Source organism: Oncorhynchus mykiss, chromosome 12, assembly GCF_057628025.1.
Source record: "Oncorhynchus mykiss isolate SJ-2025 chromosome 12, ASM5762802v1, whole genome shotgun sequence".
NCBI classification, from domain to species: Eukaryota; Metazoa; Chordata; class Actinopteri; order Salmoniformes; family Salmonidae; genus Oncorhynchus; species Oncorhynchus mykiss.
In genome coordinates this window covers 93235734-93260943 of record NC_143033.1, presented here as the reverse complement: position 1 = coordinate 93260943, position 25210 = coordinate 93235734, and the positions used below count along the sequence as shown (strand labels likewise).

General features: G+C 44.4%; 3 protein-coding genes across 3 annotated transcripts; 1 reads left to right on the top strand and 2 right to left on the bottom strand.

The window, feature by feature from the left end:
- Positions 1 to 4543: 4543 nt before the first annotated feature.
- LOC110537861 (deoxyhypusine synthase) lies at positions 4544 to 15753 on the bottom strand. The gene is made up of 10 exons (XM_090194172.1): positions 15612 to 15753; positions 14803 to 15005; positions 14052 to 14201; positions 13614 to 13735; positions 9165 to 9261; positions 8931 to 9017; positions 8427 to 8532; positions 6187 to 6290; positions 5557 to 5682; positions 4544 to 5225 (listed from the first exon to the last, which is right to left on the bottom strand). The coding sequence occupies exons 2-10, from the start codon at positions 14998 to 15000 to the stop codon at positions 5133 to 5135; spliced, it is 1083 nt and encodes a 360-aa protein (XP_090050298.1). The 5' UTR covers positions 15001 to 15005; positions 15612 to 15753; the 3' UTR covers positions 4544 to 5132.
- On the top strand, positions 15005 to 17373 carry LOC110537863 (guanine nucleotide-binding protein G(I)/G(S)/G(O) subunit gamma-12). Its single transcript, XM_036939024.2, has 2 exons — positions 15005 to 16407; positions 16715 to 17373. The coding sequence occupies exons 1-2, from the start codon at positions 16315 to 16317 to the stop codon at positions 16838 to 16840; spliced, it is 219 nt and encodes a 72-aa protein (XP_036794919.1). The 5' UTR covers positions 15005 to 16314; the 3' UTR covers positions 16841 to 17373.
- LOC110486928 (F-box/WD repeat-containing protein 9) lies at positions 17139 to 24217 on the bottom strand. Its single transcript, XM_036941680.2, has 8 exons — positions 23619 to 24217; positions 23229 to 23362; positions 22858 to 23005; positions 21523 to 22558; positions 21051 to 21199; positions 19782 to 19985; positions 18593 to 18658; positions 17139 to 18355 (listed from the first exon to the last, which is right to left on the bottom strand). The coding sequence occupies exons 2-8, from the start codon at positions 23348 to 23350 to the stop codon at positions 18281 to 18283; spliced, it is 1800 nt and encodes a 599-aa protein (XP_036797575.2). The 5' UTR covers positions 23351 to 23362; positions 23619 to 24217; the 3' UTR covers positions 17139 to 18280.
- Positions 24218 to 25210: the final 993 nt, after the last annotated feature.

Genomic DNA, 25210 nt, shown 5'->3' with positions numbered 1-25210 from the left:
CCGTGCCACACACACCATACAGCACACCGTGCCACACACACACCATACAGCACACCGTGCCACACACACCATACAGCACACCGTGCCACACACACACCATACAGCACACCGTGCCACACACACACCATACAGCACACCGTGCCACACACACACCATACAGCACACCGTGCCACACACACACCATACAGCACACCGTGCCACACACACCATACAGCACACCGTGCCACACACACCCTACAGCACACAAAGCCAATAGAAAATGAAAGGAAGATTAAATGGATGGAAAAGCAGTTTGTGCAAAAAGAGGAACTGCAGAGAGTGTGGGGTGAGGACACATTGAGGCTGAGGTTTGGGAAAATGGACCTTGTCCCAAAATTCTATTCTGTTTTGTTTTATTCCCATCTTGGAAAGGTCATATACATTTTGGGCAAAAAATAAATAAAACATTCCTGACGTCACTGTGGCTTTTCATGAATAAACACATTTGTTTTTGTTTGCAAATGTTCCATTTAAAAGGTTGGAATATAATGGGTCTGCATGGTGACGTGTAGAGTGGAGGTTTGGGTATATGGAACTACGATTAGACACTGGAAGGCTCAACTCCCCTTAGGGGAACACTGGTGGTGCTATTTCAATGAGAGAAGAGTACATACTCTCTCTACTATTGAGGTTAAGTATATAGTGTGAAGTGACTGATGTCAGACTCATAAAAGCTGAGAATGTGCTGACAATTATTTCATCGTTATGTAATACAGGTTTTTGGTTTTACTATCCTTGTGGGGACCAGAAGGAAAACTATCTGTCCTCCGGCTACACCATGGTGCTACTCTACAGAGTGCTGTTGAGGCTACTGTACACCATGGTGCTACTCTACAGAGTGCTGTTGAGACTACTGTACACCATGGTGCTACTCTACAGAGTGCTGTTGAGGCTACTGTACACCATGGTGCTACTCTACAGAGTGCTGTTGAGGCTACTGTACACCATGGTGCTACTCTACAGAGTGCTGTTGAGGCTACTGTACACCATGGTGCTACTCTACAGAGTGCTGTTGAGGCTACTGTACACCATGGTGTTACTCTACAGAGTGCTGTTGAGACTACTGTACACCATGGTGCTACTCTACAGAGGGCTGTTGAGGCTACTGTACACCATGGTGCTACTCTACAGAGTGCTGTTGAGACTACTGTACACCATGGTGCTACTCTACAGAGTGCTGTTGAGGCTACTGTACACCATGGTGCTACTCTACAGAGTGCTGTTGAGGCTACTGTACACCATTGCAAAACAGTGTTTTTATCAATTATTTGGAGACGTGAATATATTTAGTAGTTTTATCTAAAAAGGATAACTTTGTTTCACTATTTTTATGAAATTCATTGAGGAGGATGTTCCTCCCCTTCGTCCTCTGAGGAGCCTCCACGGCTCATGGTTACATTAAGACACCCGGGAGCTGGCGGAGATATGGGTTCGAAAACATACCTCAATGAAGGGATGGGATATGCCAATGTACTCCAAATTTAACCTTTATCCACACTGATAGAGGAGATTGAAATACTGCTAGTTTTCCCGGAAAACTGTATTTTTCGTTCATATGCTATATGAAGTGCCATTCCATAATGGCTGTTGTGGCTACTGCTAGCCAGCATGAGGACAAAAGGGGCAGTTTTCCGGGAAAATAGGCAATATTTCAATATTTTTGATGGACCAGTGTTGTAGAGTAGTGGTTAGTTTTAGTGTTAAGAGTTAGGGTTCTAATCAAGTCAAATCAAATTTTATTGGTCACATACAGCAGATGTTATTGTGGGTGTAGCAAAATGCTTGTGCTTCTAGTCCCGACAGTGCAGCAATATCTAACAAGTGATATCTAACAATTTCACAACATGTACCCAATACACACAAATCTAATTTCACAACATATACCCAATACACAAGTAAAGGAACGGAGTTAAGAATATATACATATTTGGACAAGCAATGTCAGAGCGGCATAGACTAAGATAAAGTAGAAAAGTATAGAATGCAGTATCTAAATATGAGATGAGTAATGCAAGAAATGTAAATATTATTAAAGTGACTAGTGTTCCATTTATTAAAGTGGCCAATGATTTCAAGTATGTGTATGTAGGCAGCAGCCTTGAGATAGAAGCTGTTTTTCAGTCTCTCGGTCCCCGCTTTGATGCACCTGTACTGTCCTCGTCTACTGGATAATAGCAGGGTGAACAGGCAGTGGCTCAGGTGGTTGTTGTCTTTGATGATCTTTATGGCCTTCCTGTGACATCGGGTGCTGTACTGTAGGTGTCCTGGAGGTCAGGTAGTTTGCCACCGGTGATGCGTTGTGCAGACCTCACTACCCTCTGGAGAGCCTTACGGTTCTGGGAGGAGCAGTTGCCGTACCAGGTGGTGATACAGCCCGACAGGATGCTCTAAATTGTGCATCTGTAACAGTTTGTGAGGGTTTTAGGTGACAAGCCAAATTTCTTCAGCCTCCTGACGTTGAAGAGGTGCTGTTGCGCCTTCTTCACCACACTGTCTGTGTGGGTGGACCATTTCAGTTTGTCAGTGATGTTTACGCCCAGGAACTTAAAACTTTCCACCTTCTCCCCTGCTGTCCCATCGATATGGATAGGGGGGTGCTCCCTCGGCTGTTTCCTGAAGTCCACGATCAGGTTAGGGGAAAATAGGATTTTGAATGGCAATCAATTGTTTAGTCCCTGCAAGGATAGTAAAACAAACGCATTTATGTGTGTGTGCGTGCGTGTACAACCGGTAACGGTGCCAACAGACATTTCCACAGAACATCCCACACGCGACGCATACTTCCTTCATTAACTCTTCAAGGGAACTGGGAGGGGCGGAACCACACAGACAACAGCAGTGATTGATGGAATGGTTACCTGACATGGCCTCTTGGATCTGGAAACACATTCAATAACACCCACCAACTGAAAACAATGAACAAACACACTCCCACACATCTCACCCCACAGTAGCATGTAATTGCAGTGTTAATGCCAATATCCTCTCACTGTCAATAACTATACCCTTGACTTGTTTTGAGCTTCATAACTTCCTACGACTGTGATAGGTTGTTGTCTCACCTGGCTATCTTAAGATGAATACACTGATGTAAGTAGCTCCGGTTGCCACCCTACCATTACGCTTGTTTACACTGAGCTGCACTGGGGTCAGAACACGATCATGGTTAGGAACTAGCGCCAGATACGGGGTTGAAAACGTGCGTCAATGCAGGGATATGCCACTGTACTACACAGTTTACCTTTATCCACACTGATACATCGAGAAGATTGAAATACTTCCCTTTTCGTCCCCATGCTAGCTAGCAGTAGCCACCGCAGCTATTTTGGAATCAGTTCCTTTGTTGTTCAACATGACGTGCCTTTCCATAGTGGCTGCTGTGGCTACTGGTAGCTAGCAAGAGGACCAAAACAGCTATTTGGATAAAGGTACAATTTGGAGTATAGTGGCATATCCCATCCCTGCATTGAGGTACGTTTTCCAACTCATATCTCAGGCCGGGTCCATGGTGTCTTCATATAACCACGATTGTATTCCGACCCCAGTGCTGCTCAGTGTAAACAAGCATAATGGTCAGCACACATTCAACTCAGAGGGCTTGTTGATTAGTTAAATCAGGTGTGATTGTCCAGGGCTACAATAAAAATGTGTTCTGTAGGGGGACTTGAGGACTAGCGTTGGGAAACACTGTGCTAAATTACTAAAATGTAGTGTTTCTGGTTATACTTTCATCTAAGACCTAGACAACCAGGTCAGGGGAGTTCCTTACTAATTATTGACCTTATTTCATCAATGAAGTACAAGGGAGGAGCGAAAACCCAGACACTCAGCCCTCTGTGGAATGAGTTTGACATATGACGTAACTGTTGTGCTGTTGTTATGTTGTGTTGCAACCATGCTGTGTTGTCATGTGTTGCTGCCATGCTGTTGTTGTTTTAGGTTTTTCCTTAATGTAGTGTTGTTGTCTCTTGTCATGTGTTTTGTCCTATATTTTTATCTTTAATCCCCAGTCCCCGCAGGAGGCTTTTTGCCTTTTGGTAGGCCGTCATTGTAAATAAGAATTTGTTCTTAAGTGACTTGCCTAGTTAAATAAATGTTCAATAAAATATATTAAATGTATAACGGTGCACAGCAAAATTGGGCTGCCCAATTTATTTATTTCTACACTTGGACTTTTAACCAATCAGATCATCGCTTTCTACAATATTTGGGCAAAATATCAGAATTGAGCTGCCTGTACTCAGCTGTAGATTTGCTCACATGATGCTGATTCATGTAAAGTATAAACATTCTGACTGATTGGCAAGTACATCCATGTACACAATGGTAGCTAATGCCTCTAGATCACTGTCAGAGATGATATGCACTTTAGCTGGAAGAGTTGCGGTCAAGGACTATTGTATATGTGCGTGCCCAAAGTGGGTGAGGCAGGGGAGACCCCTTATGGTCATTTCAAGTACTACAGCATTGCCGAACGTTTTTGGGAGAAGAAAACAAGAGGTAGTAAGGCAACAGATGTTTTATTCTGTAATAATGGAAACATTCTGAGGTTGTTTTTATTAATTTACTGAGATATACATGAGTAGGTACTAGGTAATAAATAAATACATTCCACCTCAGTAAGCATTTCTTTGAATAACAGAGACCCTCTCACTAACTTAAAAAAATAACATATCTTATAAGTTTACCATATAGTAATGTCTCACTCAGCAATGTCATTCTCAAACGTGCCAGTATGCACGCATACACACGCATGTACACACACAACTCATTGGTACATGGCAATTCACGTCATTCAACAACAAAAACACTTACGCTACGCTAAATGTACCCCGTAGCAAATAGTTATTTCTGAAATAATGGCGAGAGAAGTCCGTAAACAGAACATCATGTCTAAAAACAGACGCAGAGACAGATCACTGTCATATGATGCATCATCATGATGATGAGGCAAGTGAACCAACTTGAAAACTTGATTGCTGACATGCAAAACATTTTGGGGCTGTATCAACAGTTGACTAATGAAACAAAAAACGTGTTTTTTTGTGGATTATTCCTTTAAGTGTGGAGTGGGAACACCTTGGTTAGTTTGGTTATTCTTTCTTGTCAGGAATCAGCTTGTCAGCATGGTGAGCAAACGTCTCAGCTACCAGCAGTGGGAAGACTATGGAAGCATCAGCGTACACCTGGAGAGAGAAACAAAACACAGAAAGGAAACAGAAGCCTAAACATACAGATCTCTAAGAGAAATCTCTGGAGAAGGGAATGGAAAGAGCCATTGGAAAAGGTTCAACGTGAGTTTGTGTTTTATCTTTGGTCGATCTAATGCATCTATCAAGAGTTCTGGGGGCGCTGCTCTCCTGCTTGACCCCGAGTTACACTTTCACTTCATCTATATTAGCATAAGGTGAGGCCAAAAGCACATTTCCATCTTCGGGTGGCCAATAAAGTTAGATTATTTTCTATTCCATCCATTAACCTTCAGACTGGGGATAAGATAGCTGGTGAGTGAGTTACCTTGACTGGCTTGGCATCCATGCGGATCTTCCCCCAAGACACTGCCTCATCAGGCCTGGCCCCTGAGTCGGAACCATCAAACTCCTGCCCAGTGTTCACAAACACTGCATAGTCCGCTCCATTCCTCTGAGGAAGGGGGGGGGGTTACATTATAATAAAATGGTTTGACCTGGTTGGTTAGTTAAGGTTGCTAAGCACCTGTGTTGGGGAAGCTACTCTGAAAATATAGTTTACCAAGCTACCAACTACTTTGAAAAAGTAGTTCACTACATCCAAACTACTACATGATAAACTATAATATCTCAATCTGAAATGTTCTGGACTACAAATGGTAAGAACAGTAGTTCGCTACACCACTACATGGCAGAAAAGTCATTAACTACTGGAAACACTACCAAGATTTTAATGTAGTTCAACTACCACCAAGCTACTGCAAAATGTACTTACATTACTACATGTAATTTACTACCAACACTGCTAAGCACGTCAACTTTCTAACTGGTGAGTTGCGACAGAACAAAATGATAGGAAAATAGGTGAATTGAACAGTTCATCATTTACACCAACATTATAATTAAGGAATATGATCATAGAGAACATTTTATAGTTGTAGTAATAGTAGTTACTTACCATCAGATTGGCATTGGCTATATGGTGTTTGACCAGGCCCCCACCCAGAATAATCATCCCTGTCCGTTTGGCAAACACTGCCTTGCTGTTCAACCTGCGGATATCTACAACACAGACCGTGTTATCAGCACAATACATTACATACCACCCTTCAACTACAAAACCAAGCACACAACCCTTCAACTACAAAACCAAGCACACAACCCTTCAACTACAAAACCAAGCACACCACCCTTCAACTACAAAACCAAGCACCAAAACAGTGACACATACTATTGAGTGCATAGATATCTGGAATGAATGTCACCAAGTGGCAAGTTTGTGATGGATGAGATATGTACAGTAGAAGTCGGAAGTTTACATACACCTTAGCCAAATACATTTAAACTCAGTTTCACAATTCCTGACATTTAATCCAAGTAAAAATTTCCTGTCTTAGGTCAGTTAGGATCACCACTTTATTTTAAGAATGTGAAATGTCAGAATATTAGTAGAGAGAATGATTCATTTTAGCTTTTATTTAATTTAAATCAAATTCCCAGTGGGTCAGAAGTTCACATACACTCAATTAGTATTTGGTAGCATTGCCTTTAAATTATTTAACTTGGGACAAACGTTTCAGGTAGCCTTCCCAACTTCCAATAAGTTGGGTGAATTTTGGCCCATTCCTCCTGAGAGCGCTGGTGTAACGGAGTCAAGTTTGTAGGCCTCCTTGCTCGCACATGCTTTTTCAGTTCTGCCCACAAATTTTCTATAGGATTGAGGTCAGGGCTTTGTGATGGCCACTCCAATACCTTGACTTTGTTGTCCTGAATCCGTTTTGCCACAACTTTGGAAGTATGCTTGGGCTTAATTGTCCATTTGGAAGAACCATTTGCGACCAAGCTTTAACTTCCTGACTGATGTCTTGAGATGTTGCCTCAATATATCCACAATTCTCCATCCTCACTCAGGACTTGAATGCCGGAGCGTTTGGTAGGTGGAGGTGCTCAGAGTTGACCCATTTTGCATACCATGCCATGGGACATCCGTGTCTACATCTGCCATCTATTTAGTGAAGTGCACCAGTCTCTCCTGTTGCAAAGCACCCCCACAACATCATGCTGCCACCCCCGTGCTTCACGGTGGGGATGGTGTTCTTCGGCTTGCAAGCCTCCCCCTTTTTCCTCCAAACATAACGATGGTCATTATGGCCAAACAGTTCTATTTTTGTTTCATCAGACCAGAGGACATTTCTCCAAAAAGTACAATCTTTGTCCCCTTGTGCAGTTGCAAACCATAGTCTGGCTTTTTTTATGGTTGTTTAGGAGCAGTGGCTTCTTCCTTGCTGAGAGGTTTTTCAGGTTATGTCGCTATAGGACTCATTTTACTGTGGATATAGATACTTTTGTATCCGTTTCCTCCAGCATCTTCACAAGGTCCTTTGCTGTAGTTCTGGGATTGATTTGCACTTTTTACACCAAAGTACGTTCATCTCTAGGAGACGGCGGCGTGCGTACTATTGTTTGTACAGATGAACGTGCTTCCTTCAGGGGTTTGGAAATTGCTCCTAAGGATTAACCAGACTTGTTGAGGTCGACAATTGTTTTCTGAGGTCTTGGCTGATTTCTTTTGATTTTCCCATGATGTCAAGCAAAGAGGCACTGAGTTTGAAGATAGGCCTTGAAATACATCCACAGGTACACCTCCAATTCACTCAAATTATGTAAATTAGCCAATCACAAGCTTCTAAAGCCATGACATAATTTTCTGGAATTTTCCAAGCTGTTTAAAGGCACAGTCAACTTAGTGTATGTAAACTTCTGACCCACAGGAATTGTGATAGTGAATTATAAGTGAAATAATGTGTCTGTAAACAATTGTTGGAAAAAGTACTTGTGTCATGCACAAAGTAGATGTCCTAACCGACTTGCCAAAACTATAGTTTGTTAACAAGAAATTTGTGGAGTGGTTGAAAAACCAGTTTTAATGACTCCAACTGTATTTACAATGTAAAGCAAGGCAAGTGTGTGGTCTCACATCACCAAAGGAAAGAACTGGCAGCAGCTAGCCTAGCGGTTTGAGCTTTGGGCCAGTAACCAAAAGATTTGAATCCCTGACACGACAAGGTGAGAAATCGGTCAATGTGCCCTTGAGCAAGGCATTTATTCCTAATTGCTTCGGTAAATCGCCATGGATTACAAAAATTGGAATGTACACAGACAGAACCCCAGTCCTCATGTCTCCTCTCTCTCTCTTACCATCTACTATATCCAGCACCAGCCCAGGGTTTTTATATGAGTGGAAATAGATCATGTCCCCAATGGATCCATCTGTCAGAGCAGGGCTGAACACTGGGATGTCATTCTGCAACAGAGGTTGAAAATCTATTGATTATATGAACACAGCCTATTGTAACTCAATGAGGGCTTCAGGGAGGGAGGGAGGCAGAGAGAGAAAATGTGCACGACAATTTAGTATATTAGACAGTACCCACAAACAACTGATACAGCAACAAATATGAACAATAATATTATGATCCGTTAACCTTGTAGAGGTCATTGTGATAGTGTAAGGTGAGGCCAATGAGGGGCTTGAGCCCCCTACTGTACATTATACTGGTGAGTTTAGAGAGGGGAATGATAAAGATACTTCACAAATGGAGAGATAGGGCAAAGAGCACTGGTTTCAATTCATTCCACTGATATCACCTGTTCTATATCAAGGACAGGCTGATGAGAACAGTAAGCCCCTCCAGTCCTCACCTTATAGGCCCAGTAGTAGACAGACTCTGGGTTGTTGATCTCTTTGCCCAGACGGTGGATCATCTTGGACGGGGTCCAGTGGGTGCCCTAAAGGGTTAAGAGGTCAAAGGTCAAATGAATGTGACAATACCAGCAACACCAAGATGATAAACTTTTTTGATACATTTTACCCCAATGAATACAACCCAGACACGGAAGATGACATTTCCTGTACGAAGGGTTAAATTAGCTCACCTCATCTTTCTGCTCCTGCACCATCTGGTCCAGAATGGGCATCAGCCAGTCCTCAAACTTACAGTAGTTATCATTAGGTACCAGGAGGTTACCTATCCTAGAAAGAGAGCGACAGCGGAGAGAGGAGAAAAGAGAGAAAAGATTAGTGACAATTTAGTGTATTAGACAGCACCTACAATAATAACAACTGGGTGGTTTGAACCCTCTTCACCGTTAACTCAGACACCAGCCAGCTTCAGCTCGGTCAATCCCTGCCAGTCTGCACAGCGCGATATCAACCCAGAACATATCAGACTTTTTCTCTACCAGATCACCGGATTCCTGCCGCAAGCTCTGGATCATTACACCGGAGCTAGCTAGCTGCAACCGAGTGGCTACTACTGGCTAACGCCTCTGTCCCGAAGCAAGCACCGAAGAGGTCTACCAGCTAATTATTGGGCTACAATGCTTACTTTGTCAATTGGCCTGGCCCCTTTTTGCCGACACGGAGCACCGCTTGATCCATTACAACTGGTCTGCAGACGTAATCGTCCGAGGTGGTTTCAACAGGCTTTTCCGTTGCGATGCCGCTGAAGACCCATCTGCTAGCTTTCTGAATCGCCGTGTCTCCAGCTCACCAAGTGTAGTAGCGACTACCGAATGGCTCCCTGACTCACCTATTGCTGCTCATTGGACCCTATGATCACTCAGATACACATGCCTCTCCCTAATGTCAATAAGCCTTTTCTACTGCCATTTCGGTTAGTTATGATTGTCTTATTTAACTGTAGAGGCCCCAGCCCCGCCCAACATGCCTTATATAGCTCTTTTGTCCCAGCCCCACACATGCGGAGACCTCACCTGGCTTAACAGGTGCCACCAGAGACACAACCTCTCTCATCATCACTCAATGCCTAGGTTTACCTCCACTGTACTCACATCCTACCATGCCCTTCTCTGTACATTATGCCATGAATCTATTCTAACATGCCCTGAAATCTGCTCCTTTTATTCTCCGTTCCCAACACACTAGACGACCAGTTCTTATAGCCTTCGGCCATACCCTTATCCTACTCCTCCCTTCCTCTGGTGATGTAGAGGTTAACCCAGGCTCTGTAGCCCCCAGAATCACACCTACTCCCCAGGCGCTCTCATTTGTTGATTTCTGTAACCGTAAAAGCCATGGTTTCATGCATGTTAACATCAGAAGCCTCCTCCCTAAGTTTGTTTTATTCACTGCTTTAGCACACTCCGCCAACCCTGATGTCCTAGCCATGTCTGAATCCTGGCTTAGAAAGCCCACCAAAAATTCTGAAATTTCCATCCCCAACTACAACATTTTCCGACAAGATAGAACTGCCAAAGGGGGCGGAGTTGCAATCTACTGTAGAGATAGCCTGAAGAGTTCTGTCATACTGTCCAGGTCTGTGCCCAAAGAATTATAGCTTCTACTTTTAAAAATCTACCTTTCCAGAAATAAGTCTCTCACCGTTCCCGCTTGTTATAGACCCCCCTCAGCCCCCAGCTGTGCCCTGGACACTATATGTGAATTGATTGCCCCCCAGAGTTCGTACTGTTAGGTGACCTAAACTGGGATATGCTTAACACCCCGGCCGTCCTACAATCTAAGCTAGATGCCCTCAATCTCACACAAATTATCAAGGAACCTACCAGGTATAACCCTAAATCCGTAACCATGGGCACTCTCATAGATATCATCCTGACCAACTTGCCCTCTAAACACACCTATGCCGTGATCTCAGCGATCACGGTCTCATTGCCTGCGTCCGTAATGGGTCCGTGGTCAAACGACCACCCCTCATCACTGTCAAACGCTCCCTAAAACACTTCAGCGAGCAGGCCTTTCTAATCGACCTGGCCCAGGTATCCTGGAAGGATATTGACCTCATCCGGTCAGTAGAGGATGCCTGGTCGCTATTTAAAAGTGCTTTCCTCACCATCTTAAATAAGCATGCCCCACTCAAAAAAATGTAGAACGAAGAACAGATATAGCCCTTGGTTCACCCCAGACTTGACTGCACTTGACCAGCACAAAAACATCCTGTGGCGTACTGCATTAGCATCGAATAGCCCCAGCGATATGCAACTTTTCAGGGAAGTTAGGAACCATTATACACATTCAGTTTGAAAAAGCTAGCCTTAACTTTCCTAATTGAAATTTGCATCCTGCAGCACTAATTCCAAAAGGTTTTGGGACACTAAAGTCCATGGAGAATAAGAGCACCTCCTCCCAGCTGCCCACTGCACTGAGGCTAGGAAACACTCACCATCGATAAATCTACGATAATCGATCATTCCAATAAGCATTTTTCTACAGCAGGCCATGCTTTCCACCTTGCTACCCCTACCCTGGCCAACAGCTCTGTTTCCCCCGCAGAAACTTGCCCAAGCCCCCCACCCCACTTCTCCTTCACCCAAATCCAGACAGCTGATGTTCTGAAAGAGCTGACAAATCTGGATCCCTACAAATCAGCTGGGCTAGACAATCTGGAACCTCTAAAATGATCCACCGAAATTGTTGCAACCCCTATAACTAGCCTGTTCAACCTCTTTCGTGAAGTCTGCGATCCCCAAAGATTGGAAAACTGCCGCGGTCATCCCCCTATTCAAAGGGAGAGACACTCTAGACCCAAACTGTTTATAGACCTATATCCATCCTGCCCTGCCTTTCTAAAATCTTCAAAAGCCAAGTTAACAAACAGATCACCGACCATTCGAATCCCACCATACCTTCTCCACTATGCAATCTGGTTTCCGAACTGGTCATGGGTGCACCTCAGCCACGCTCAAGGTCCTAAACGATATAACAGCCATCAATAAAAGACAGTACTGTGCAGCCGTATTCATCGACCTGGCCAAGGCTTTCGACTCTGTCAATCACCGCATTCTTATCGGCAGACTCAATAGCCTTGGCTTCTCAAATGGCTGCCTCGCCTGCTTCACCAACTACTTCTCAGATAGAGTTCAGTGTGTCTAATCGGAGGGCCTGTTGTCCGGATCTCTGGCAGTCTCTATGGGGGTGCCACAGTGTTCAATTCTCGGGCCGACTCTTATCTTTATATCAATGATGTCGCTCTCGCTGCTGGTGATTCTCTGATCCACCTCTAAGCAGACGACACCATTCTGTATACTTCTGGCCCTTCTTTGGACACTTAAAACCTCCAAACGAGCTTCAGTGCCATACAACTCTCCTTACGTGGCCTCCAAATGCTAGTAAAACTAAATACATGCTCTTCAACCGATTGCTGCCTGCACCCACCCGCCCGACTAGCATCACTAAGCTGGACGGTTCTGACTTAGGTATTTGTAGTTGTCCACATATTCTAGGTGTCTGGTTAGACTGTAAACTCTCCTTCTAGACTCACATTAAACATCTCCAATCCAAAATTAAATCTAGAATCAGCTTCCTATTTCGCAACAAAGCCTCCTTCACTCATGCTGCCAAACATACCCTCGTAAAACTGACTATCCTACCAATCCTTGACTTTGGCGATGTACTTTACAAAATAGCCTCCAACACACAGCAAATTGGATGCAGTCTATCACAGTGCCACCCGTTTTGTCACCAAAGCCCCATATACTACCCACCACTGTGACCTGTATGCTCTCGTTGGCTGGCCCGCACTACATATTCGTCGCCAAACCCACTGGCTCCAGGTCATCTATAAGTCTTTGCTAGGTAAAGCCCCGCCTTATCTCAGCTCACTGGTCACCATAGCAACACCCACCCATAGCACGCGCTCCAGCAGGTATATTTCACTGGTCATCCCCAAAGCCAACACCTGCTTTGGCCACCTTTCCTTCCAGTTCTCTGCTGCCAATGACTGGAACGAACTGCAAAAATCACGGAAGCTGGATTTATATCTCCCTCTCTAACGTAGAGCATCGGCTGTCAGAGCAACTTACCGATCACTGTACACAGCCCATCTGTAAATAGCACATCCCCATATTGCAATTTATATATATTTTTGCTCTTTTGCACCCCAGTATCTCTACTTGCACATCATCTTCTGCACATCTATCACTCCAGTGTTAATGCTAAATTGTAATTATTTCGTCTCTGGCCTATTTACTACATTTGCACACACTGTACATAGATTTTTCTATTGTGTTATTGACTGTACGTTTGTTTATCCCATGTGTACCTCTGTTGTTTTTGTCGCACTGCTTTGCTTTATCTTGGCCAGGTCATAGATGTAAATGAGAACTTGTTCTCAACTGGCCTACCTGGTTAAATAAAGGTGAAATTATTACTATTATAAAAAAATATATACATTTTTAAATATGGTCAATATACCACGGCTAAGGGCTGTATCTAGGCACTCCGCGTTGCATCATTCATAAGAACAGCCCTTAGCCGTGGTATATTGGCCATACCACACCGCCTCGTGCCTTATTGCTCAATTGTATTATGATCTGCGATCCATAGTAGAGGTGATAGTGCTCTACCTGTTGATGCCTCTCTGTCTCAGCTCCTTGCCAGACAGGCTGAACTCCCCCAGGTAGGTGGGGGCCAGACACTTGATGAAATCCTCCTCGACTCCCCCCGCTGTAGTCACTATCACGTCCACCTGTTGGGAAGGCCCACAAACACATGTAGCATTTTACTAGTGTATACGATCACCTATATGCACTGGCATCTTGAAGTGAGTGTTTATGTTGTAGGGGTGTCAAACTTCATTCCTGGAGGTCTGCAGTCTCTGCTGGTTTTTATTTTCCATAGGTGTCCAATTAAGACCTAGATAACCAGGTGGGGGCAGCTCCAACTAATCAAACACCTTCATTGATCAAGTAGATCAAGTACAAGTGAGGAATGACAGCCAGCAGACACAGTGCTGGAGGACTGGAATTTGACACACGAGTGTGGGATGTTTTATAGGACTGTACCATTTTGTGCTGTGCCAGGTAGCGGATGGACTCCCTCACTCCAGAGCTGATGAGGTTGGAGGTGTACCCCAGGAAGATGGTACAGCCCGAATGGGAAAGGGAGGAGCCGCATCCTTCCTCTTCCTCCAGCGGCTCCAGACGCTTCTCAATCTGTGGTTATAAATAGATGACAGAAGGAGAGAAATATAGACCACATACAGTATGATAAAAGCTCTCTAATAAAGGGCTTTAAACATTTCTCCCTCTTCTTATTCCTCTCCCAATCCCTCAAAAAGCAAAGCCTAGAATCAGACAAGGAATGTCTTATGTCTACATAAATGGCAACAACTTGGATGCTAACATAACTCTCCACATCCCCAATTACTAGGCATCTTATCCCCTTATACGTCCTGGGATGTTTGGAGTAGGATCCGTAGTTCCCTCCTGTACACTGATCTTAGGTCAGCTGATTCTAGATCTGTACCTAGTAGATCAACTCCTACACAGAGCGGGACATCCTCTGACCCAATGACAACACTAGCCTGCTCCCAGATCTGTTTGTGCTGTGTTGTCAACTCCTATGGTCATTGTGAGTTGTCAAGACAACACAAAGAGATCTGGGACCAGGCTCTGAGAAGGCATCTGAACTCCCTAACCTCTAGAGATGGATATCATCTAGCCTGGAATACAACCTTTTATGCTCCGTTTCACCATAGTTTTACTGAGCATATCAGTTAGGATTCCAGGCTAGATGGCCTCCAGTGAGTCTCACCATCCTGTTGATCTCCTGTATGGCATGGGCCACACTGCTAGCCTGGAAGCCTGTGGTGAGGAAGGACTGGAGCAGGGCATGGTGGTCCACTCCCTGGTTGAAGTCATAGCCCTTGATACGGGGCATGTCGTCTGGGAGGGCCGTGCTGGGCATCAGCACCGCATCCATGGCCACGAAGGGGGCGTGTTGTTCCGCCATGCCGTCTGTCAAACACAAGGAAACAAATCAAAAAGGTATGCAACGGTTGCATAAAGAGTGCTGAACATTAATGTTACCTAAGTGTATGCAAAGATCGTTTTAGTGGCTTTCAACCTAGAATAGCTACAAGCAAAATGATCTGACCGCTGGAATCCTGTAGTTCATGTTGAAAAGGTTTGCAAAGTGTCAGCACCATTATCAACTCCTTAAATCAACAGTCAACTCTCTTCAGTAGCTAGCTAAATCAACAGTCAACTCTCTTCAGTAGCTAGCTAAATCAACTGTCAACTCCCTGAACGATTCTGATTCTACTGTATAGCTGGTGGCAAGCAACAATATTAGGATCCTGCCTTGTATTGTGCTTAGTAGCAACTTATAGAGACAGCATTCTAATCAAAGTATAGCAGACGTTAGTTAGCAACTAACACTCCAATGCCTGCGGACTGCCTGGCTTGCAACTAGCTAGCAGCTAGCTAGCTATCCATTCTCTATTGGCTTAAAAACAATTACACCCACTGACAAATGAAGCAACATAACGTTTTTTGAATTAGAGAATGCTGAAACTAAAAAGGTATCATTGTATAAAGACACGCAAAACATTAGCAACACACCACAGGTCTAGAGCTCTGACATTCCCCATGTAGCACACGAAACAATTACGGAAAGCGCAAAGGTTCAAACGTAGCAACGCATTCTGGTGAAAGATTGTCTTCTGTATGCATCCTTCCTATGCTTATCATTATGTGTGTCAACATTAATCTCACACACAGTCTCTTTTATTATCAGTGAGGGATGTGTGATGTTGATGTGACATTTCCAGGACTGTGTGTGTGTAACCTTTAAACCTGACACACATCACAGCAGCTTTGAAGTGGCCTCCACACTAACCACAAAGAGCAGAGGGGGAGACCAGAGGTTAAAAGGGAGGCCAGATCAAATCAAATGGATTTATATAGCCCTTCGTACATCAGCTGATATCTCAAAGTGCTGTACAGAAACCCATCCTAAAATCCCAAACAGCAAGCAATGCAGGTGTAGAAGCACGGATGCCACTGACAGAAATTGGGACCTCGGTTGGACGTAGGCTCACATAGCCTAGTGTTAGAGTATAACAGCAACTTTCACATTATTATTTCAAATCTAAATCCATATTTGGAGGTGGAACAGGTTTCTGTGTGTTCGGCAGGTTTAACATTTTCAACTCAACAATTGATTGCAATTCCATTAATTTATTTCTCTCACTTTGGAGTGGAAAGAGGTGGAGTTTCAGCTTGCTGTCTGGGACTAAAAGTGGGAGTCTCTCTGGAGGAGGAGATGTCAGGGAGGGTGTGCAGCAATAACAGTGTGATGCAGGCACGGAGGACTGTGGAACAACTACGAGTGGAGGCAAGCATGGAGAGGATCAAGGTGAGAGTACACTAAAGTAGCCTGTGTGTAATGAATTAGTTGGAAGTAGAATTTCAAATTAATTTGGAGAATGACAATTTTGTTGATCAATACTTTCATTTGATGAATCAAAAATAAGATAAATTGTGGGAGCAGTGCAGAGCAGTCTGATGCAGAACGGATCAAGGAAAATGTGAACTTACCCCCACACTCGTCTTAGGACACATCAATAACTCTGTATTGGGCATCACCTTTCTTCTGAATGTACAATAACCTCAGCTTTGAGACAAGCTTTAAGTTATGGCTGTTCCTTACTTCTTCCTCCCAGATCTCCACAGCAGCTGCCCAGCTGGTGCAGTACTGTCAGGAGCACAGTCGCAGTGACCCCCTCCTCACCGGCATCTCTGCCTCCTCCAACCCCTTCAAAGACAAGAAGACCTGTGTCCTGCTGTAGAAAGGCTGCCCCGGGACACCGCTCTCTGGTGCTGCATTCAACAGTGCTTCATCATCAACAACAGTGAAACGTTTTGATGCCAGGCTACTTCATCATGTCCTACTTCAACATGTCCTACTTCAACATGCCAGACAAGACATTAACATGTTGGCTAAAGCATAAACTGACTGGTTGGTACAGTATTGGTCATGCTGTAACTTCAGCATGTGGCTTGCAGTCCAGAATGTCTCAATAACAAAAGTAGCAAACTGTTCACATCTTCTTCTTGACATTACAGAACCACAGGGTAAACAATGAATTGATTGAGTGTAAACATTTTATTCATAACAAAAGAAATCACACATCGCATATTCACAAAAGCATATTTACAAAATGTGAATCATTTAGGTATTTTTATGCAGTCAGAGGACTATCTTGCAGCAGGTGAAGAAGGGTCGCAGATAAGGAGTTGTCATGGAGATTGATTGTTGCTAAGGACAGACACTGTTGCCTCAGACTATCAGTGTGTGTAATAAAAAAAAACTTGTAACAAATAATTTGTGAACAATGCAGTACTATTGGGTTTTGCACTCAAATGAGCCAGTTGAGCGAGGTTGATGCTGGGACACTACAGATTCAAATCAAAGTTTATTTTGTCACGTGTGTAACAAACAGTACAGCGCTTTCCTCAACAGTGCAGAATTAAATAAAAACGTTAAGAGTTGGTAAAGTAGTTACCCTAAGAGAGAATGACAAAGAGGAAGAACTCAAAACAGTGTAATTGACAAACAAGTGCTGTGGTACTGAGTATAAGAACGCCACTACACACATTATGACAGTTAGACCAAAATACTTTACAATCAGTGTGTCAGAACGACTTGAATCATTCGTTCCATTGTGTTTCCGAATCTGTTTCAATTGTCAGAGAAAAATACTTAATCTGTTTTCTAGAGACCAACTGTCTGGAATGCTGGTGGTGGAATGTCCTCATTTTAATTAACAAGCTAAAATCAGGCCAATGAAAAATCAAATCATGTACAAGTGTTTAAAACCCTTCAGTAGTGCTGTGCCTCAAATTAACTCCCAAATCCAGTTTATGTGAAATCGTTTGAACGAGTGCTGGGTCAACAACACAGGGACACACAGACAGAACTACACTATACCATGAAGTGCTATTATCTTAGGCCTTTTCTTTTACATTTCTTTACATTAGTTAAGGAAGCCTTTGTGTGTTCTTTTCTTATTTTCTTTGATAAAATACACGGGAATCACACAGACACACTAAATATGTTTGGCTTGTATATAGTTTTTGGGGTAAAGCTAAGAGCACTGGTCCTTCACGGCAACATTCTCACAGCATACAGTATGAGAAAGTAGATAATTTAAATGACAGACCATTATACGTCAGTCATCTTGCATCACTTCAGGAACGTAAGTAGATTAGGGTGGGTGTGGCCCCCCTCACCTCCTGGCCCTCCACACCTCCACACACATTTCTCCTGACGCGATCGCCAGCACTCCTGCTTCGACACTCAACTACAGAGAGAGAAAGAGGACAGAGAGGAACAGAGACAGAGCGAGAGAGAGGAGAGAGGAACAGAGACAGAGCGAAAGAGAGGAGAGGAACAGAGACCGAGCGAAAGAGAGGAGAGGAACAGAGACCGAGCGAGAGTAAAACAGATCTTTCTTCAATCAGATCAAGGTAGGAGGCTAAGGAGAGAGGCTATCAGCCATCAGAATCTCAAAAGGAAAAATGTGATGCGAGAGACTCACCCCATTGACACCTGCTTGGTGGTGCAGTGTGCACAGCGTCCTTGGAGGGGCACAGGGGAGGTGCACCTGGAAGATCAATGGTTGATAAGATAGGAACAGGGAATGAAGAAACATGGATGTGTTCATTCATGTCATCAATGCACACGCTCTTTGATAATGGTTTAATGTTGTTTGCAACCGAATGGGCAGTGAAAATGATTTTCCGCTTTGAGGACAATAAAGTAGCCTAACCATGTATTTAAAACCCCCAAACAGAACACCATTACAACAGAGCTGAATAGATATTACTACACATGTTCAAACAATTATTGTACGGTGACACCAAAGAAAAATAACCATCCTCAGATGGACAATAAAGACATTGTATTGTCGTGGGCTCCAGGGTGTAAGCCTGACTAATACTGGGCTTACACCACACAAGTTCTAAATCTTAACTTGGACCCGTTCTTTTATTCCACCCATCCTCAACCCCGGGACGTGGGTGCTCACATTACTCGATGATTCCTTAGCTGACCCAACCCTGCGTTTCTCGGTTGTCGTAGGAAGAAAATGCTGACGCGCAAACAGTGAGCTGCTTTACAAGTGTGCACATTATTATGTGCAGAAACTGAGGCCCAGAATATGGACTTAATATGAAATTCTCTTTTTGGTTTCTGTCATGGTAGGACACAGATATAATATTTCTGGAATTTGTTTTGCAGGGGCCTGGGTACTCCCAGGTGGGTGGAGATTTCACTTAAGGACCAATGGAATGGTCGGAAATAATCAAACTCCGCCCAACCGGGGCACCGAGCCATGTAAAACATCACCACGGTCCATGTCGCTGTTGCTTTCGGCAGCCGTCCTCGCCCAATCGCGTTGTAGCACTGCTCATACTACAAGATACACAATCAACATTTCTGACGTCAAAAAATTGATCGGGACCTCCGACAGGGGTCTGGAGAACGGAACAGCAATCATTGGTGAGTCCTTGACCCGCTCAAACAAACTACATGAGTCCAGACGTACTGATCCTAGTCCAAATTAATACGATTTCACCCCGATCGTGAAAATTATTCTGGGACAGCAAAAACGTGGCGAATTCATGGCAAAATCGTGTAGTGTATGCCTGGCATAAACCAGAAAGAATGCCATGCCCACCATTGTTTCACAGCATTCAGACTGGTTTAACCAGGCTAACAGGACGTACCTTGATGGTGCGGTCAGCGGAGCAGGTGTAGAGGCTCCCAGGGGACCTGTGGATGCCGGTGACCAGTGAGGTGTGTCCCACGTCGAACTGGGAGAGGGGTTTGAAGAAACCGGCCTGCATGGAGAAGGCATGGAGAATGCCCCGGTTGTCCCCCGCCCACACCTCACTGTCACTGTAGCACATTGACAGCAGGTAGGAGCCCAGCTGGGAAGAGAGAAGACAAACCAGAATGAAGACACACATACTAACATATTATAGCCTGGTCCTGGATCTGTTTGTGCCAACTTGCCAAATCCTGTCATTGTTGAACCAAATAAGACAAAACAGCACAAGCGGAAGGGTGAGAAATGAAGGAACTTGTCTGTCGGCCCTGCATTAAAGACCAAAATGAGTTAAAGAACATTTTAATAAATAAAAAAAGTATACCAGTTTAATTTAAGGACCAAAACTTAACAGCTGTGACAGAGATTTTCGATGTACCGAAACCATGGCACGTGGTTAATGAACTGATATGCAAAACGACACCGGATTCAAAATGTAGAATGTTTTAATTATTATACAAACTTCTTGCAACCCATAGAATGTTATATATATGGGGGATTCAACCTTTCCAGCTCTGTAGATGTTGCTGTGAAGAGACTTGTTTTGGTACTGTCCACATGTAGCTTGTTTTTGGTCGCAGGTTCAGGAATGGCTGAAAAAGTTTACCTGGAGCTAACTCTGCAAATAGCACTGCTGGGTGGTTTGAGGAGTTATAGTCAATCGATCAATAACATAATACTTTTAGTAAAAAATCTTTCATTTACAATCTGTAGAAACTATGATAACAGAAAGGTTGGAAAAGCATTCCAGCTGAAGCTGGTTGAGAGAATGCCAAGAGTGTGCAAAGCTGTCAAGGCAAATGGTGGCTACTTTGAAGAATATCAAATTTAAAATATATTTTGATTTGTTTTACACTTTTTTGGTTACGACATGATTCCATGTGTTATTTCATAGTTTCGATGTCTTCACTATTAGTTTACAATGTAGAAAATAGTAAGAATAAAGAAAAACTATGGAATGAATAGGTGTGTCCAAACCTTTGACTGGTACTGTATGTATATTATTATATATAAATAACAGTATTCATTTTTATATCTGTGTCTACACATACCTGTGATGACTTGAAGTACCCAAAAATACTTTGAAAGTCTCCAGTAATACACCCTCCCTTTGCAACCCTAAATATAATAATATTCTTATACTGTGTGTATGTATGCGGGTTTGTACCTGTAGTTTCTGTAGGGTTTTCCCTGCTCTTCGGTCGTAGATGACCACAGTGCGGTCTTTACTCCCAGAAAGGATGTACTGCTCGTCCGCTACCAGGCACAGCACCGCGTTGCTATGGAGACGCAGGCTCTTTACCAGAGGCTCCGCCACTGCAGTGCAGACAGATCATGACCTCATCATCCAGCGACATCTGACAATGTTAGTCTGTCAAATTCCATAAACCCATTGATAGTTTCTGGATTTGCTCTAATCAGATGATATATTCTGAATGGGCAGTTCATTTGGCCAACCAAAGGATAACACATAGAAATATAAATTACTAGAACAGGTAAAGGTCCTTAGTCCAATTACCCCTCAGTAAGTCTATTTTTATACAATAACCATTAATATTGTTTGTGTTCACTTTTATTGACTGATGTAATCTAATTTAATAGAACCGAGACTACAAGTACCCATCTTATGAATCACTCACCTCTTGTGTCGTAGACGCTGACCTTCTTGTCGTAGGTGCCGGCCAGCAGCACGTCCTTCTGGGGGAGGGCCAGGCAGAGCACGGCAGCCCGGGCCCTGATTAGGCCTCTCTCAGCTCCTTGGGCCCCCAGGTCCCATAGCCTCACTGTGCTGTCGAAGGAGCCCGAGGCCAGCAGGGGTCCCCGGGCCGCCAGGCACCAGACCCAGCCTTTGTGGGTGCTGAAGAGGCCCTGGCCCCCCAGTGTATGGAGCAGCCTGCCCGTGGAGCCCCCGTCCCGTAGGTCCCACAGGTTCACGTTCCTGTCACGGGAGCCTGAGGCACACAACGCCCCGTCGCCCCCTACCAAGAGGACCGAGTTGACCTCAGCGATGTGACCCGAGGGGAGGGAGAGGCGCTCCAGGGCTGGGGGAGGACTGGGAGCGCGGCTGGACCTGTTTCTCTCCCCCTCGCTTCCCAATCTCGGGCCCGCTATGTTATCTTGACCGTCTCTATCCGCCAAAACTCCCACTCTCTCCTCCACTTCGATGGCCTCCAGGACACCTTGTTCATCATCTCTCTCCTCCTCCATCATGGCCTCGGCTGCAGCCTCCTGCCTCTCCTCTCCCTCCCCAACTCCCATCTGTAGATCTTGCGGCATCTCTCCCTCCTCCATCAACTCCTCCCTATCCCACGCTACCGCCATCACGCCCTCCACTTGAAAACCCACTTCATCTACCCCTTCATCCACTTGGGGTCTGCCCTCTTCCACCTCCTCCCACTCTCCAATCCCTTCCTCTGCCAGGGCCTCTCTATCCCTTTCCCTCTCCTGGACCCTCTCCACCTCTCTCTCCCGCTCTGCCTGCTCGGCTTCCCTGGCAGCCCTCTCCCCCTGGCCCGTCCAGCAAGCGATCAGCTCCTCCATCTCCAGGCAGGCCGAGGGCCAGTCGAAGCCATCTCGTGGCCCCACGGGGAAGGAAGCTCTGGGGCCAGTTAGCCTGCGTGCCCGCAACTGCCACGCCGTGCTGTCCTTACCCACATTTCCCAGGGCGTGACACACCTGTAGAGGGAGAGACATGGACCTGATTCACACTGTAGGACTGGCCTGAATAGTACTAGGCTGGCTTGGAAATTTTATTTTCTCAAGATCCTTTCCAGCAGCTATGATGGCTGTGTAACCAGGTCATGACAGCCCAGTACCGCCCTCAAACATTTATTTTTTTCAAATGTCCCTAGCCTAGCATGGTTTCCAGTCTTTTATGGCATTAGCCAACTCTGTCATCAAGGGAAACAGATCTGTTATCAAGCAGAAACAGATCGGCATCCAGGAAAGGTATGACGCTGTCCACTGACACACACCTGTGGCAGGACCGTGATGACACACTGTGCCGGGAGGTGCGAGGCGATGCGAGCCACCATCTCCCACGGCAACGACAGCAAGCCGCTTCCTTCAGCAGACGGGGAGGGGCTTGGTTCAGTAGAAGGGAGCTGAGAGCCTGGGGGCAGCCTGTGAAAAACAATTGTGTGTTATACCCGTCTTACACATCCATGTCAACCCAAACTGTACAGGCGCTGACACATTGTCACATTGTCTTTTCCAGCACAGTTCCAGCTATAATGAGCACTGCTGGCATCAAAACTAAGCCAGCAGTGCTCATTAGTGCACTACTAAGTATAATAGAACTGTTCTGAAAGCAGGAAGACTTGTGAGGGTCATCAGAGGTACTAACCCCAGCTGTCCAGGCCTGGAGGCTTCACTGGAGGGCTGTTTCAGTGGTGCCGATTTAGCTTCTTTCTCCCCTCTCCCGGCCCCTGCCTCATCTTGCCCCACAGTGACCCGAGGCTCGGACATCCACTCCACTTACTGCAGGAGAGTGCATCATACATTCGTTTAATTTCAGACTCTCAGCTAAGGCGGTCCATCATTGACTGGCACAATCAAATTGTCAATAGGGTCATGATTGTGCATTCATTTCTAACAAACAGAATACCTACAATAAAAAAAGTTAAATCTATACACCACAGTGGGAACGGAACTTTAGAACGTTAATTGCCCTTGTAATTTGACAATTACCGGCAACAAGTGTAATGCTAGCAAGCTAGTTCGATGATGCACTTACCCACACTTCCCTATGTCACTTATGGGGAGGTCCGACAGACAGTTCATTTGACAGCAGTAGCCTTGGTCAGTCCCCGTATGCCTTCTCTTGTTTAAACTGTATAATTAATATTTTCAATATGAGCACGGTGCGAGACGAAAAAGCCTAACAGCTAGACAACGACGGTTACTACCGGGCGTTGGCTGGTACTATACTATCAGTGTCAAGCACGCTAACTTGCAAGATGGTCTTTGTTTGCCAATCAAGCGAGTAATCCTGGAACTGATCACATGTACAAGTTCACAACTGTGCTAATCAGCTCCTCGATATTTAAAGAAAACACTGACCGATTCTTCTTCTCTAAAAAATCAGTTAGAAATGAGTTGCTAGCTACAGTAAGAAGTTGATCCTTCATTCAAATTAGGTTTCCACTAGCTAGATAGCTGTATTGTAAAAGCAAAAACGAGCATTTGGATCTCAAATGAGCAGTGTGGTTAAGGTTACGTTTAAAATGAGATTTTAATAAGATAAATTCTAGAAATAGGTACGGTTTATGACTGCCAGTGACGCGACGACCCTAACAAATGGGGTTTCTTTTCCGGCGCATTCGACATTTCGTCATTGGCCTAAATTGTAAACAAAACACAATCTGTTTTTTTGTATGGTTATTTGTTTGTACACTAGCTGTTTATTGACTTTGTAAATTGTATTGTTAATTTAAGTTTTTTTTTAATTAAGTCAAAAGGATCAGCATAGGATCAGTTTTGACAATGGTTCACAATAATTGCATTCATACATTGAATGATAGGTCTGCACATTAAGCATAATCCATAGATTGTCAGGCAGCTGTCGGAAGGTTGTAGAACAAGCTGAGTTCAGATCCTCTTTTTATTTTATTTCACCTTTATTTAACCAGGTAGGCTAGTTGAGAACAAGTTCTCATTTGCAACTGCGACCTGGCCAAGATAAAGCATAGCAATTCGACACACAAGTTATACATGGAATAAACAAAACATCAATAATACAGTAGAACAAAAAAAGTCTATATACAGTGAGTGCAAATTAGTTAAGTTAAGGCAATAAACAGTCCATGGTGGCAAAGTAACTACAATATAGCAATTAAACACTGGAATGGTAGATGTGCAGAAGATGAATGTGCAAGTAGATACTGGGGTGCAAAGGAGCAAGATAGATACAGTATGGGGATGAGGAAGGTAGAGCTGTGAGCTGCTCTGACAGCTGGTGCTTAAAGCTAGTGAGGGATTTGTGAGTCTCCAGCTTCAAAGATTTTTGCAGTTCATTCCAGTCATTTATTTTATTTATCCGTTATTTTACCAGGTAAATTGACTGAGAACACATTCTCATTTGCAGCAACGACCTGGGAAATAGTTACAGGGGAGGGAGATGAATGAGCCAATTGTAAACTGGGGATTATTAGGTGACCGTGATGGTTTGAGGGCCAGATTGGGAATTCAGCCAGGACACCGGGGTTAACACCACTACTCTTACGATAAGTGCCACGGGATCTTTAATGACCTCAGAGTCAGGACACCCGTTTAACGTCCCATCCGAAAGACAGCACCCTACACAGGGCAGTGTCCCCAATAACTGCC

What these genes read in the sequence shown, in the direction of transcription:
- LOC110537861 (XM_090194172.1), bottom strand. Translation starts at nt 15,000, where the DNA reads ATGGCGGAACAACACGCCCCCTTCGTGGCCATGGATGCGGTGCTGATG. An exon ending in TAGCCAATGCCAATCTGATG is followed by an intron (nt 5,683 to 6,186) that starts GTAAGTAACTAC and finishes CCCCTTCCTCAG; the next exon opens with AGGAATGGAGCGGACTATGC. An exon ending in TGGATGCCAAGCCAGTCAAG is followed by an intron (nt 5,226 to 5,556) that starts GTAACTCACTCA and finishes TTCTCTCTCCAG; the next exon opens with GTGTACGCTGATGCTTCCAT.
- LOC110537863 (XM_036939024.2), top strand. Translation starts at nt 16,315, where the DNA reads ATGTCAGGGAGGGTGTGCAGCAATAACAGTGTGATGCAGGCACGGAGG. An exon ending in CAAGCATGGAGAGGATCAAG is followed by an intron (nt 16,408 to 16,714) that starts GTGAGAGTACAC and finishes TCTTCCTCCCAG; the next exon opens with ATCTCCACAGCAGCTGCCCA.
- LOC110486928 (XM_036941680.2), bottom strand. Translation starts at nt 23,350, where the DNA reads ATGTCCGAGCCTCGGGTCACTGTGGGGCAAGATGAGGCAGGGGCCGGG. An exon ending in TCATCACGGTCCTGCCACAG is followed by an intron (nt 22,559 to 22,857) that starts GTGTGTGTCAGT and finishes CTCCCTCTACAG; the next exon opens with GTGTGTCACGCCCTGGGAAA. An exon ending in CAGCGTCTACGACACAAGAG is followed by an intron (nt 21,200 to 21,522) that starts GTGAGTGATTCA and finishes TCTGCACTGCAG; the next exon opens with TGGCGGAGCCTCTGGTAAAG.